The following is a 16,044-nucleotide window of genomic DNA, read 5'->3' as shown; positions in this document are numbered from 1 at the left end:
TAGTAGGTTATAATGTTCAAACAAGACTGTTAAAGACAGTATTCTAGAAGGTGAACCGAAGTTTCACCAAGCTGTAGTCTTACAGGTCACTGAAAAGAAACACACTGATCCTGCGAGCACTACCGGCAGTTATGCTAATTTTCAAGTATTCATGCCTAGCAGCATTTTTCAGGATCAGGCCCTAAAACAACAGAAGTAGGGGAAAGAGTAAGCAATATTTTCTTAATAAATTGAAATTATGTAATTTCACTTCAGCAGCCCTTCAGTTTGTTTTGGGGGACTTGCCAGGACAAAAGGCGGGGGGGGGGGGGGGGGGGGGGGGGGGTCAGTAGAATTCACAGTGGTTCTGGCACACCAGCATGCCCTTAAGTGAATTCAGCTGCTTTGGGTAGCTAGTTTACTATTAATGTTGTCACATCACTATTTTTAAATGCCAGACTGATATTACCAAAACCATATCAGAGATGCTGAGAACCTGTCTTTGCCACTAATTTTCACTGGAGAGACTATGCTTAGACTGTTCTACAAGCTTTAAGTCTGAAATATTTGTGGATGACATATTGTAAGACAATAGTATGAGCTAGGTAATTAAACTCATGAGCTTTGCATAAAATGAACATTGTCATCTTTCACCTAATTTATTTAATTTCCAATTTTTCCAATTCCAAACAAAAGCTAAATACAAATTTAAACAGGTAAGCACTAGTTTTACCCAAAGGGAGCAGGCTTATACAGATTTACTCCAGTAAAGTACTCAACCCTTAAGCAAAGCCTTCTTTGTCATCAAAACTATACAGTAGTCTTCATTTCATTGCACAGTCTTAAAATGTTCTGCCAGAACCAACTTTTGACACTCCAAACACTATTTTACAGTGAAGTTCACAACTGCTTTATAACGTCTATTTCAAAAACCCTCAATGGGTTTTCAAAAAGAAATGTTTTAGAAACCAGTATTTCCTGCAGTTCGCCAGCAAGTTTACAAGTCTCAACTCTCAAGAAAAAATAATCCTCTACCAACAACAAGGTTTCTGCAGCTACTATTTTACTTTAATTTTAGCTGCTTTAACTACTTCAGACTCCAGGTCTGCCTCATAATCTGTATAAATGTATCCAACTCAACAGAATACTCTTTTATACAGTTATACAGCAACTTGGGGAAAGATCCAAAAGTGAAAGTGCCAGTAAACTTAAACATGGCCCAGCAAAATAAAAAAAAGGCAAGAAATGCCTACACTGAATGAGATGCTTTTTTCCTTATAAGAATTCTTTCCCCACATTTACATTTCTATTGTAACAGCCACTTTTCTGTTCATTAGAATGAATCGGATAGTGCTCTCTGATACAATCATATTAACAGCAAGGCTATAAGGCTTTTATACCCGTTACATTCACTTCTCACCCTCCAAATACTGATGACTAACAACATTAGATGTTAGGGGGCATGATCAGCACAAATGGAAACACCACCACAAATGATCACCTTGTGCTTTCAGATACATTTGTTTCAGTGTACAACAGTCCTTTCATTTCACATTTTAGTAAGACGCTGACGCAATGCAAAAATATGCAGAGCATCCTCTCTTTCACAAGGTCCATGCAGAAAACATTTAAAAAAATTGTAAAGTTCTGATACACAAATGATTAAAAAATAATCCAGGATGATCAAGTTTCACAATGTATAGTGTTCTGAACATGAGTCCATTTTCTTCTAAATTCTGAAAGAATGAAGTGGTGAGGAAAGTGAATTCACTACTGCATTCTGTGATCTTCCCCATTTTGCTGGCCAGTACCCTACTCTGGCATGTAAGGATGGAGGTGATCCTCTATGGTACCAACCGCCCAGTGGGTGAGCTGTTCCTGTGGCAGGTACAGGCAGATGCTGCATAACTTGAAGATAGTAGCTTTGTTTTTTGGAGTCTGGGGGGGGGGGGGGGGAGAAAAAACAACACACAAACAAGTATTTAGTTTGTTCAGACCTAACATGTAGTCAAACAAAGTTACATTTTCACAGGTTTAATATTTACCCTTCCCCATTTAAAACACTCTCTAAAAATAAATGAGATTATTACAACCACTCTGCTTCATCCCCTTCTGTGTATGTAGACTCTGATCAAAATATTGGACAATGTCGAACTACTTAAGTTTTTACAATCATGAGTGGGATTTAACAAGTAGCATAGTGTCTTTGTAGGAGGGGCTACCAATTTAGACTTCTTGTGTGAAGATTTAACATTAGCTCTATAACAATGAAGAGATTCTCCAGAATATATTTTCATACAAAAATAAGTTATTCAGTTCTACATGGGGAAGGTATGCAGCCACATCATTGCAGGCTGAGATCTCAGCTCTCAAACTAAATTGAATATAATCTGGTCAGCATGCAGAATGGAGAGGCAGCACTATATTCTCTTCAGTACCAAATCAATACCCCAATATTAAGGTACACTGTTGTTTGAGCTCCCCCTGAAGATTTTAATGGCTACAGGTTGTCAGGATCTGCTGAAGATCACTTGGCATTTTGAGACTAAAGATGGTAGCTGCAGTGGTTCCTAGCCAGGAAACAGTTTGGATAATTAGAGTTCACCAATTTCCTCCAATAGTTTCAAATAGATACTGTACTTGCTTCCTGTTCTGTCAGTTGCAGTTAACAAGCTATTAAAATAAGATGCTGTTTTCAACCCCAGGATTGCTGAGTTTGCCTCAGTTTACATTAATGAGTTTACATTAGATAAAACTTCTTTAAACTGCCTAGAGAGGTTGTGGAATCTCCATAATTGGAGTTTTAAGGGCAGGTCAGACAAACACCTGTCAGGGATGGTCTAGATCAGTCGTTCTCAACCTATTTACCACAGTATATGCAGTTCTATATTATGTGGGCCACATCCATACAATATATACTACTTGTATGCCAGAGGATGTCACATGGGCTGCAGTTATGGGATGATTGGGCCACAGGGGGCCCATATGTTGAGAATTACTGGTCTAGATAATACTTAGTCCTGTCTTGAGTGCAGGGGGGTAGACTAGCCGACTGAGGTCCTTTCCAGTTCTATGATTCTAGGAGTACAGGCAATTGAGCACCTTGAAAATTGTTAGATGTTTTGAAAGAGGATGCCAGTTAGGATACTACTCCTGTCTAATGGAGATTTTTCTGAAGTTTGATATAAGAAACATGGCAAGGCTCCAAATAGGCCTCTGACTGATCACTGGCCCAAGTGGGAGGGATGTTTGACAGTGATCATTTTGTATGTATAAGAATTAAGTCTTCGACAGTAGAGCTGCAATGTTTAGAAGATGAAAGTGTTATAAAACCTCTGAACTGTTTTTCCAATAATTCTTCATTCCAACTGTAAGTTGTGAGTTGAGTAACTTAATGAAACTACAAAAAGGATTAAGCAAAATTGCTCTGACTTTCCAAAATATAAGGAATCTGTTTTAGCAGTTATTTCCAATAGATTCCATAACACAAAAGCCCTGAATCAATCTTATTTGGCAACATTTTTTGCTTATATCCAGTTGTTGCATCTTTAAGTCTTCAGAATGGTGGTTTGTTGTAACACCACTTAATTGCAAGCATAAGACCACGGCAATTTTGTTCATGTAAACTTAGATAATTACATACTTACAACTAGATCACTTATAAACCTTTGGACAATTATTCTCCTTTCATGTATTTACAAAAGGATAAAGTGTTCTCTCATAAGATAAGATTAAATATGCCAGGTCCTTAAAAACTATGCTCTGAAAAGAGTGAAGAGGACAAGCTTACCTGCAAGTGCTGTCTGTCAATGAAGAGAAACACTGACTGGTTAGGATTGTTGATAACAATTCCAGTCTTGTCCTTTCGGCTCAGAACATGCAGAAACTGTTTTTCATAGTCACCATGATGAAATTCAAACTTGGCCTGTACAGGAATAAAGGCAGTGTTTACAAACAAAATTAAATTACTAACATTCTGTGTTTTGATTTGAGTAGTAAAATTCAGAGCTGATCCCTCTCTACTGCTCAGATTTAAGCTTGGGGGAAGAAACACTATGATCAGTTTTACTGCTACCCATTAGGTTTTTAAACAGTGGTGAACGTGACCAGAGATGTGAATTTCATTCTGCTGCTGGACAGAGACATAAGCAGTGCAGAGGCACATGAGCAAGCTGCATTATTATAACAAAGAAAAAAAAGCTCTAGGATTATTTTGCACACCTGACAGCACTTGAGTATTGTCAGTTTTTCCTGTAGTATGGGTGTCAAATGTGAAAGGGGAGGGAGGAGAGAAGAGAAAATATTTGAAAAAGTTGAAGTTCAATTGATAAAAATTGACAAGGCAACTGAAGGATATTTTTAGGTACTACACACTTGGCCATTTGAAATGGACTTTCAAATTAACTGTGTCCTTGTAAGAACTCCTTGTAAGTAATTATCTTGCTTGATGAGTGTTGCTCCTTAACTCAGACTTCGTCTGAGCAAACTTGCATCCATTTAGCTATATCAGTTTCAACATGCACATCTAGCTAAAATGGTGCAAGTCTGCTTAGACCAGACCTTAAGAGTTAGACTTTTTACAGTGTGTAGCTAGTAAGAGCAGTAGGGATAAAAATTACCAATTTCAGGGCATCAAATTACATCAAGAATGGAAGAACTATTTGCAAAATATGCAACAGATACATACATTAGCATTGCTTTAGAGGCTGTCAGATTAAGAAACATTTTAACAAAACAGATTCCTTTTTACACCCTGAACTACTAAAACTTCTACTTTAGTAGAGTTACATTCTCAAAACCAAATTTTTTTTGCATTTACTCAGCTTAGACAAGAAAAATAGTGTCTACAATACTTCACTTTCTGGTTCTCATGCACTAGCACTATACATTGTAGAGCAGACAACTTCCAAGGCTTGTCAATGCTGTTAAAAAAACCCCACCCATTAAGTAAGTCCTTACCCTCCTTTTTTTTTTTTGTTTGTTTGCCGTAGGTGGAAAACTGATAGGGTAGTGACTTGGGAGAATTTGACATCTGAGCAACTTTCCCAGCCCTCCATTGAGGAAGAATGGGGTGTTTGAGTATTCTGCTGAAACAGAGAAATTTTATAGACCTCTGGGAGATGTCAAGAAATATATTCAACATCTCCCCTTTAACAGAGAACTGGGAAAGAAGCAACTTATGATTCTACTCATTGTGAGTGGGCAAGTTAAACTGGGTCAAAGTCTTCATGGGGCACATCCCTCACTAGCATTTTGAAATGTCATGGTATTTGTCAAGTAAAATATAAGCTTAAAGACTTTAGACAATTTACACACTGTTAGGCAGCACTACAGGGCACAAGTATTTTTATCTGCAGTCACTTTTAGTTGCAGATGCGTTCAGTTTTAAGAAGATAAAATATTAAGTAGAATTCTAAAAAAAAATCACTTATTTTTACAGAAAACTAGGGGCCATCATGTATGCTGCACAGTAAAGTCCTTATCACTGTTTTATAAATCTAAGAGTATTTAGATTTTATATGAAAGAATGATTTATTTAACTTTACTTTGACTCGAAGCTTGAAGTGAGATCTGTGTGAAGTTTGTTTGCCTTTCGTTAGGGAACACCAATATTGCTCTCTGATGTTTCAAGTGTAGCTGAAATTAAGACAGCTGGCTGCTTAAATAAAAAGTGGAGTTACAAGCAGTTTCAGGTACTCTGCCAGCTTTCCTTTCCACTTTGCAGCTTTACAATCAAGTTTTCCTTTTGCTTCTCACACAGCTTATTTATGAAACACAAACAAGGGAAGTGATGCTGACTATACACTTAAAGTGTTGACAAACAAGTTAGTAAACTCAAGGAATAATGTAGTCCCTCACTCAGACATTGCAGGTGTTAACCATAACAAGGATACATTAAAAAAATGTAGACAGAGGTGCCATTTCAACCCAGTGTCTAACAGGAACTTCATCTTGTTTTGTTAGAACAGCTTTGCATCACTGATGGCAGCACAACACTTGGAATTGCTTATTGCCCATTAAGCAATAGCAAGGAGTATAAAGCATAAAATATTTTCAATATCTTAATGTAATAAGCTACAGCTGGCTGTGGAACATGTACATAACTCACTAACTTCAAGCCAAGAAACGAAAGAGGAATAGCATCTAAACTTTAGTCATTCCCCTCTTCCATTTATCAAACATTATTAATACAACTCCACTTATTGCGGAACATTCATTATTATCTAAAGGAGGTTGAAGTAATAAGGTTTGGATTGTACGGAAAACAGGGATGTCTAATTCCAGTTTCTGCATCTTCTAATATATGCAATTCCAACTTTTGTGAAAATCTTTCAGATGCTAAAAGTCTGCCAATACTACTATTCGAATGAGTAACAGAAAGAAGTATGCATTCAATATTTTAGCTGCTTTGTAACAGAAGTGGCCAATAAATTTTCAAGCATTTATAAAGTAACTATCACTAGTATCTGACACCAATTTATTGGTTATGAAAATGAATACACTTTCACAAGCAACATGTACAACATGCTTGCTATCATTCTAGTTCAAAAGAGAATACATTTATGCTAAGTAAAGGCCTGATCCTGCATCACTGAAGTCAATGGGAGCTTAACCCTGGACTTCAATGAGCACAAGCTCAGGACCAAAGAGGAGTAGTGTGACAATACTTGAACTAAAAATCCTTTCCCATATCCTATGGTGAGCTGAAGCTGCTTGCACATTCACCTAATGCAAGACAGCTCATAGCAGCTATGTTTGTAATAGCATTAAGTTGGCAGGAGCTCACTATACACTGTTACAAAGAGCCTAAGGAACAAGTTGGCATTTCACAGGAAATATTAAAATCTTAACATTTCAAATAAGTTAATGGTTTTTTTTAAAATTTACAAAATACCTGAACAGGCCTATAGGGCTCATCATCAGATCCCTTCCACCGAGAAAACAGGAGACAGACTATCTTCTCAATATCATTCCGAGGCCAAAGAATGAAGTCCATCTCCTGAGTACAGCCAATCACATCCTGCAAGAAGGAGTTGAGTGGTTCACTTGTAAATTACTCTTACAGCATGATCCGTGCAAGAGCAAATATAATTCACTTTTGCATAAGGTAACAATGTTCACAATTCTTAAATTTGTCTCCACATTCTTCCATCCTAACCCACTATTTTATCCGATTTACCTGTTGTATCTAGTTCGAGAAAGCAAATGCTTTGGGACAAGAACTGGGAGAAATTTTCTGTCTGCACAAGAGCTAGCAGAGAACTAGCTGGCTTTTTTACACGCTACTGCAAAGTAAGTGTTACATAACAGTCCCCAGTTTTACAACTTCTAGTCTCAAAGAAGCTTATTATAAATTTTTTCATGGATTATTTGAGTGTCATTCATTTCAATATTCATTCAAAAATGGAATAAGCATTTACCCTTGCCACAAAAACACTGGTTTGTGAAGATTAATATTTGCCCACTAGAAGAGGACAAGGCTAGCAGGAAGAAGAACTTTCAAATTTCTAAGTATATAATCTGTCCCATTCAAGTACAAAAGGAAAGTTTCAATAATTACACAAATACTTAAGTAAATCTGATTCCAGGATAAGCACATGTGCCACATTTCAGTTCAGCCCCCAACCTGCACTCATAATTCACCATTCTTTATGTACCCAAAGTTCTAGTTCAACAAAATTTGGAGGAATGCAGGATTGGGAACAGGATTTGTAAAAACAGCTCACAACTGTTCAGAACTCAGGCCAAAAACTAGTAAGTGTAAGGAATAACTTTACCCTGCGCATAGACTGGTAGCGGGGTGCATGAAGCTGTACTATATCCTTCTGTAGAAGCTCTATGGAACTTTCCAAGGAATAGCTGGAATCCCGCACACCTTTCAGGATATTTTCTTCATAATTATTGGTCATGACTGGTATCACTTCAGACACTTCAAAAAGTGCTGACTTCTTCTTCTAAAAAAAAAAAAAAAAAAAAAGTCACATTAGGGTTCTACCCTTTTTCCAAGCAGTTTGTGATTACAACATTTCAAAGCCTGCATGTTTCCCCCCTCAGTGCTAGTGTTGCTTAAGCACTGCATTCGTAGTGTGTCTTGGAGTCATAACTCGGTCTTAAGAAGTTATTTGCAAAACTCTTCAAGACTGAGAATAAGTCAAAGAGCTCTATTTAGACAGAAAGAACAGGGAGTACTTGTGGCACCTTACAGACTAACAAATTTATTAGAGCATAAGCTTTCGTGGGCTACAGCCTACTTCACTGGGTGCATAGAATGGAACATATAGTAAGAAGATTGTGTGTGTACACACACACCTATACACACACACAGTATGTTGGAAATTGCCATACAAACTGTGAGAGGCTAATTAGTTAAAATGAGCTATTATCAGCAGGAGAAAAAAAAGCTTTTGTCCTGATAATCAAGATGGCCCATTTAGACAGCTGACAAGAAGGTGTGAGGATACTTTGTGTAATGACCCAGCCACTCCCAGTCTCTATTCAAACCCAAGTTAATGGTATCTAGTTTTCATATTAATTCAAGCTCAGCAGTTTGGAGTCTGTGTTTGAAGCTTTTGTTGCAAAATTGCCACCCTTAAATCTTTTACTGAGTGGCCAGAGAGGCTGAAGTGTTCTCCTACTGTTTTTTGAATGTTAGGATGCCTGATGTCAGATTTGTGTCCATTTATTGTTTTGTGTATAGTCTGTCCTGTTTGGCCAATGTACATGGCAGAGGGGCACTGCTGGCACATGATGGCATATATCACATTGGTAGATGTGCAGGTGAACGAGCCCCTGATGGTGTGGCTAATGTGATTAGGTCCTATGATCGTGTCACTTGAATAAATATTTAGACAGATGACTCAGGCCCCAATCCCCACAAAAGTTTTTTTACACACATGCTTCAAGTTAAACACATGCACAACCATTGACGGGACTGGAGCTTTATTGTCTAAAATTGACAGCTGTTGACTTGACAACAGCTCTAGATAGAGATTTCTGCTGGTGAACCAAGTTAATCAAAGGCATTTCACATCTGTAAAGCTGTCAATTTCCATCAAATGGAAGTTTAAGTGTCTCTCCCCCCTAGGAAAAGAACTTCACTATCAGTAGAAGGGAGGCAGATCCAATTTTGGAACAATTCTAAGGTCTAGTCCACACCAGAAGTGCTACAGTGTGCATCTGCAGTCTAAGCCAGACAGAGCTCTCCTGTCAACTTAATTACTCCACCTCCATGAGGGACAGGAGCTATGTCTGCAGGAGAAGCTCTCCCACTGACATAGTGTAACTTCACTGGCTCAGGGGTGTGGATTATTCACACCTGAGTGACACACATTATACTGAAGTGGTAGTGTAGAAAAGCCTTAATTCTAGCAATCACAGACTGTCAACCAGTGAAGAGTTACTTCATTTTCTAACTCACTTTCACAGCTGATTCTTGCATTGTTTCCACACTGACAGTTACTTATGAACTGCTTCAGCATCTCCCATTCATGAGAACACTTACAGGAACAAAAAGCAGTTTTCCATTGCACATACATCACCTGTAAATAAAGGTTGTTTGCCTGTAGGACTTTCTTATAACTCACTGAGGCTCTTGATTTCTCTTCTGAACACCTCATTAGATATATGGCACATACTCAGTCTCCATAATAGACATTATTTTATCTTCCCCTTTTTTGCATGCTCCAGGCTGGGCTATTCTAAATCTTTCCTACTGCCATTAAGCTTTCAAACACCCTAAGTCTTGGTGTGCATGTACAGGACTGACAGCAAGATGGAGTCTGGAATGCTCTACTTGGATGTAAGCAAGGTTTCAGAACACACATGCATACACAGAACGCTTCCAAAAAAACATCTAGGAAGTTACGCTGGTATTATCACTAGTTTTGAAGCAGACAGAGCTTTTCCTAACTGACACAATGTAATTGCTATCATTGCTTAAACATTTACATTTCTCTTAAATGAGTGGCATATGCTGCCACCTTATTACTGAGCATGGAATCTTTTAGCATGATAATGGCCACATGAATAAGTTAAGAAATCATCTTTATTGCCCTATGACATAGCAACTAGAGACCAGTAGGTCTACGCTATCACATTCTCAAGTAGATGTTCACAATTTTAGTTTGTGCTCCATTGAAAAGGCAGAGAAAGGTGTAACACAGTTTGACCAAAAAAATCATTTTCCCTCAGTTACTTAGATTTTCACTTCCTTAGTGTCTGGTTTTCACAGATCTGTGATTGCTACAATTGTCTATGGAGTTTGTGCAGGAAGAACAGAGGAGACCTGCATATCCATTATCACCAGACATACTCCTAATACCATTTGCCATGGATAGATATCACTCTCACAAAACTGAGGTTAGAGTTAGATTTAGACTTAGAGGCTTGTCAAAACTACCTCGGGGAGTTCAGGAAAGGAGCTTTCAGGAAGTAACTGCAGACTAAGGCCATGTCCACACTTCCAAGCGGCATTGACACAGCTGTGCTGCTGTAAAAAAAAAAATCACTCGTGTAGCCCTGTTATGCTGACATAACAAAACCAGCTCAACCAGAGAGCCTCCCTCGCCACATCACGTAGCACTGTGCACATGAGCGCTTATGCCAGCAAAACTTGTGTTGCTCGGGGGTGTTTTTTCCAGACCCCTGAGTGCCAAAAGTATTACCAACATAAGTGCTAGTATAGACATGGCCTAAAGAAGTGTTTTAAGTCTGCTCAATTTCTTAGCATCACATTCCGGAATACTGAATAGCCTCCTCCCTCATTCCTGGAGTAAACACAACTTTAACTACTGCAGTTTCATCCTCATTTTAAATTTGAATTTCTAGGATCATTCATTAGTATGTCAAACTAATTTAATCTAATTCTAAGTGAAAAAATAGTTGCCAAACAGTTAGAACCCACACTGAAGATACAAATGCAGGTATAGATGAGTTATCCAAGGACAGACAAACATGACAACATCTGGAAGTTCTGTTCACTGCAGCCAAGCAAATAAAAACTTGTTTTCAAGAATGACAGCAGCAGCTTCGGATATCCATGCAGGTTTATACCATTTCAAGAGGCGTTTTGAAAAGGAAGTCACAATCAACTTCTGTTTTAATCTGATAAAGGTAGTAACTTCAGTAGTTGTTGCAGCCAATTCTCTCTGTCACAACTAATTCAGGCCCCAAATTAGGCTTTATAGACAAGTTACATACCGTACTTTTTAATTCCCTCCCACCCTGGGAAACGATTTATTTGGATGCATGTGTCTCAAGGATGAGTTTACCACTGTGTTACAAGCACATGACAAATGAAAGCCAAAGTCACTTAAAGGCAAACGTTAAGACACCATGGTGACAAACAGATTTTAAATTTCATTTTTGACCTTGGATCATTTTGCAAAAAAACTGCTAACAGAATACAAAGAGTTGAAGTCCTATTGTAACAGACAACAAAGAAGAAAGATTTTAAAATGAAGTTACCTTGTCCTTGAATACAAAGGCAATATACATCTTGAAATCAAACTGGTCAGCCAAAGATTCTTTTTTCTTTCTAAGCTGAGCACGAAGTCTGTTCAGAGCTTGTTTCTTCCGGGAGTTTGGGTCCCCCATTTTGTAACACAGGTGGTACTAAAGCCTTTGGAAACGGTCACTAAACTATGGGCACTTTTTCATAAGACTCAAGTACAACAGAAACAAGTCATTTTATTCCCGCTAATACGACTCAATAGATAAAACGCGAATGTAACCCAAAAACACGCACCTCAGGTAATATTTTATGAGGCTATCATATTAGAGGGGTCAAGAAACAAACTATGTAATTGTCCAACCATGATTGGACAAGAAGCAATTTTGCAACAGTACCAAAAAAAAAACAAAACCTAAAAATTCTGAAGAAAATATGCTTGTGTGAAGAGTTTAACCACAGGAATAAGTGGGTGAGAATGAAAAGGAAAAAAAAAATCTTATCACGATTTATGTGTACAATAAAAAGCAACTGGCACAAGCCCAATCCATGTGGGGTTATCTGTGCCTTGCTTACCAAAAAAAAAAAAAATTAATATATATAAAAAACAAATTACAAATTGCGTTTTACCCCAGCCAGATTCATGACTCTGCTGATTATTATTCTGAGATTTCCACTATTGCTATGTTGCCCCCTTTTTTTCTTTCTTTTTTTAAAAGGATTATTACACTTGATGGAGAGCAGAGAAGAGAGTGCAGAGGAGGAGGCGTGCACATCCCGGGAGGTACGAGATTTCCCTGCCAACAACAAAATCATCAACTACAAACAACATGGTGCTGGTTTGCAGAAGAGCAAAGAGGAAAAACAGCGGAGTCATTTCTAACTTCATCCTGCTCATCATCAGGCACATCATCGCCCTAAGGCTGCCACTGCCAAGGAGAAGAGGGATCATGATGGCCATAGATGAGGGGTGGGTGTGGGTGAAGGGAAAACAGTATATCGCCTAGAGACTCAAACACGACTTGATCCCTCGGTCCCGACTGTCCCCACCCCTCAGGGTGAGAGTCCTACATTCCCCAACACCCCAGAGTCTCCCTGGGCTGCTGATCCCCCGGGGATCCTCCTCTCTCTGCCGCTGCTGCTGCGCTCCTCAGGGAGCCCGATTTAGCTGGGGCTAGGCATGGCCGATGCTTTTCACTTCCCCTTGGGCCTCTCCCTACACAAGGCGGCGGGGGACGGCCTGTGCCTAGGGCAAAGAGGCACCGACTCAGTGGCCTGGCGTTCCCCCTCTCACTTCATGGTAGCGACTTTACAGACATGGAGAGGCCGGTGGGTTGTTTTGAAAAACAGATTTTTGTGGGGAGGGGAAAGGTGCAAATTTTTACCAATTTTTTCCCCTGTCTATTTTGAAATTTTGGTGGTAGATTGTTTGCAAAAAAACAACAACCAAACAAAACAAAAAAAAATACCCTTTTTAGGTTATTTTTGCCTCACTCCAGCCATTTTTTCTAGGGGGTTGGGGCTTCTGAAAGAGTTTTAACCCAAAATAAAGTCGTCGGACTAGGTTAAAAAAACCCACCGATTTTTTTTCCTCTCCTCTCAACAAAACACCCCCAAATCCCCCCCAAGCAGGAAACGGAGAGACTCAGGCAGAGACCGAGGCCCACTCGCTACCCGCAGCCGGCGGGCGCAGGAGGAGCAGTGGAGGCGGCGGCGCTGCTAGCAGCACGGGGAGGAGCCATGTCAAGATAAAGCCACGAAGCCGCCGAGCCCCCCCATCCCTGCTGCACTGGACACGGTGACCGGGCCGCCCGCTCTGCCGCTGCTCAGCCCCAGCGTGGTCCCCATAGTCTAGCTCAGCGCCCCGGTGCCGGGGGAGGGGAAATGGTGGCGGAGGCGGCAGCGGAGGAGGGAGGAGGAGGCCGGGTCCCTGCGCTAGCGGCTCCTACGGAGAAGACCAGGCGATGGCGTCGAGTCCCGGCGGCGGGTGCGTGGGGAAGCCTCGCACCGCCTAGGCGTTTCCTCTCAGGCGGCGGCGAGAGCGGAGGCGCCTCTCAGGCCCGGGAGCGACCGACAGCGACAGGACGGACCGAGAACAAACAACTTAAAATGGCAGCGCCTGCCCGAGTCACAGACTAGACGCCGCCCGGGACTCACTGCGCAGGCGCGCTCCGCTGGCACGTACCATCTCCCAGCTCTGCGGGGGGGGGTGCAGCGCGAGCCTAAGACCCAGCAGGGAGCCCATAGCGGCGGCCGAGCTAGCGATGCCTTTGGCAGGGGGGAAAAGCCAGCTTGCGCCCCGCGCGTGACAGGGAAGGCGGGGGGAAGGGAAGGTTGTGCATCGCATTACGGTAAGGAACCCGGGTGTCCCCCCCCACTTGAGTGCAGGTCACGGGGCTCTAGCGACCCACGTGACCCGCAACCATTGCACCGCTTCCCGCTCGGGGACCCGGATGGAGTTGCTCAATCAGACCCACGCTGCCCCACCCCATCGTGTCCCTGCTGCGGGGGGGCAACGTCTCGGTCTCGCCTCTTGCCCCGCCCTTGGCTCTGGGCGGGGCTCCGGGGCCTCGCCTTCAATCTCTGTGGGGGCAGAGGGTGCTGGCAGCCGCCCCACCCCCGCAGTGCCGCGCGCCCCCTGACGGCGGCCGCGGCACCCTCCGCCCGGGGAGAGCCAGGCGGCGGCGGGGGGCTGCTGCTGCACGTGGCCGCCGCGCGGGGAGGCGGCCCCGTGACGCTGCGCTTCGCCCAGGGCGGCCCGGCAGCTGTACAAGGGGTTAAGGGGCAAAGTGTAGCCTGGCCGGCTGCTGTGCAGCCACGGGCCTCTCCTCGCAGCCCGGGGCGCTGAGAGCCCGACAGCCGAGGCCAGGGACAAAGCTAGCACTGGGCTGTGGCTCCGAGAGCGCAGGGTAGCATGGATTAGGGGGCGTCCATAAATTACATAACACTTTTTGGGTAACTTTTCCATACCCACCCTCCCTTGTAACACTGAAAGAAACACACAAAATTAAGGACCCGCCCTGTTACATAATGTACAGACAGCCTAGTAGACGGCCACTAACCCCCTGCAAAGGTGGGCACCAGCGTAAGAATACAAGACCCATCCCGGCCAGTGGGAGTTGGGGGGCGGGGCATGCGGGTGAAAGCCACGCAGAGTCGGTTGCTTGCCTCCACCGAGGAGCCGGACCTGCTGCTTGGCGCTTCTGGGGTGCAGCGTGGTCCGTGGTGCCAGGACAGGTGGGAAGCCTGTCTCTGCACCCTGGCGACACCGCTGACCGGGAGCGCCGGAGGTAAGTTCACGCCCCAATCCCCTGTCCCAGCCCTGAGCCCCCTCCCTGAAGTGAAGGGTATGTCTTCACTAGCAACATTAAAGCGCTGCCACGGTAGCGCTTTAACATGGCTGTGTAGTCGTGGCACCACTGCTGGGAGACAGCTCTCCCAGCCCTGTAAAAAAACCATCCCCACGAGGGGAGTAGCTACCAGTACTGGGAGCCCAGCTCCCAGTGCTGGTGCACTGTCTACACTGCTGGTGCACTGTCTACACTGCCACTTTACAGCACTGAAACCTGCAGCACTTGGGGGTGTTTTTTCACACCCCTGAGTGAGAAAGTTTCAGCGCTGTAAAGTGGCAGTGTAGACAAGGCCTCAGTTTCAGTGGTGTAAGAAGAACTGCTGAGCAGGAATTGCGTTTGCATGCCTACTCAGCATTTTGCAGGTGCCTCAAAAGGGAGGAGGAACAGTTGCAGAACCTGTCTAACCTTATACTTTTAGTAAGCGTGGCAATCAGCTCATCTAAACAAAGGCAGCAAAATGGGAGCACTTGGGAAATTTGACAGAAGGCCTGCCAATACATAACTTTTTTTGCATTACAAAAGAGAAGTTTCCCATTCAACCCCACTCCTATGCTCCTGAACAGGAAACCCAAATTAATAGAGAGGAAGTAGAGTAGAAGCCATTATAAACTCAACAATTGATAACAGACAGTATACAGGTTTCAGAGTAGCAGCTGTGTTAGTCTGTATCCGCAAAAAGAAAAGGAGTACTTGTAGCACCTTAGAGACTAACAAATTTATTTGAGCATAAGCTTTCATGGGCTAAAACCCACTTCATCGGATGCATGCAGTGGAAAATACAGTAGAAAGATATATATATATATATATACACACATATGTATATATGACACATCCACTCCCAGTCTTTATTCAAGCCTAATTTAATGGTGGCCAGTTTGCAAATTAATTCCAATTCAGCAGTCTCTCGTTGGAGTCTGTTTTTGAAGTTTTTTTGTTGTAATATTGCTACTTTTAGGTCTGTAATCGAGTGACCAGAGAGATTGAAGTGTTCTCCGACTGATTTTTCAATATTATAATCCTTGATGTCTGATTTGTGTCTATTTATTCTTTTACATAGAGACTGTTTGGTTTGGCCAACGTAGATGGCAGAAGGGCATTGCTGGCACATGATGGCATAGATCATATTGGTAGATCTCCCTTGATTTCAGACCTAAAAGTGGCAATACTACAACAAAAAAACTTCAAAAACGGACTCCAACGAGAGACTGCTGAATTGGAATTAATTTGCAAACTGGACACCATAAACTTAGGCTTGAATAAAGA

General features: G+C 42.1%; 1 protein-coding gene and 1 long non-coding RNA gene across 3 annotated transcripts in view; one reads left to right on the top strand and one right to left on the bottom strand.

Moving 5' to 3' along the window:
- Positions 1-622: 622 nt before the first annotated feature.
- Positions 623-13,944, bottom strand: C2H6orf62 (chromosome 2 C6orf62 homolog). 2 transcript variants are annotated; one of them, XM_043540033.1, is made up of 6 exons: positions 11,446-13,944; positions 10,379-10,468; positions 7,758-7,934; positions 6,875-7,000; positions 3,770-3,904; positions 623-1,917 (listed from the first exon to the last, which is right to left on the bottom strand). In XM_043540033.1, exons 1-6 carry the CDS (start codon positions 11,572-11,574, stop codon positions 1,792-1,794), a joined length of 783 nt encoding a protein of 260 aa, XP_043395968.1. In that variant the 5' UTR covers positions 11,575-13,944; the 3' UTR covers positions 623-1,791. The 2 variants fall into 2 exon arrangements, with proteins under 2 accessions (XP_043395968.1, XP_007060449.1); XM_007060387.4 differs by lacking the exon at positions 10,379-10,468 and having other exon boundaries at positions 11,446-11,580.
- Positions 13,944-16,044, top strand: part of LOC114019615 — a 14,847-nt gene continuing 12,746 nt past the window's right edge. Inside the window, exon 1 of the long non-coding RNA XR_005224383.2 lies at positions 13,944-14,718. This is a non-coding gene — a long non-coding RNA (uncharacterized LOC114019615). The remainder of the gene's footprint in view (positions 14,719-16,044) is intronic.

The sequence above is a fragment of the Chelonia mydas genome, chromosome 2 (assembly GCF_015237465.2).
Source record: "Chelonia mydas isolate rCheMyd1 chromosome 2, rCheMyd1.pri.v2, whole genome shotgun sequence".
Taxonomy (NCBI): domain Eukaryota; kingdom Metazoa; phylum Chordata; order Testudines; family Cheloniidae; genus Chelonia; species Chelonia mydas.
This window is presented reverse-complemented; position numbering and strand designations above follow the sequence as displayed.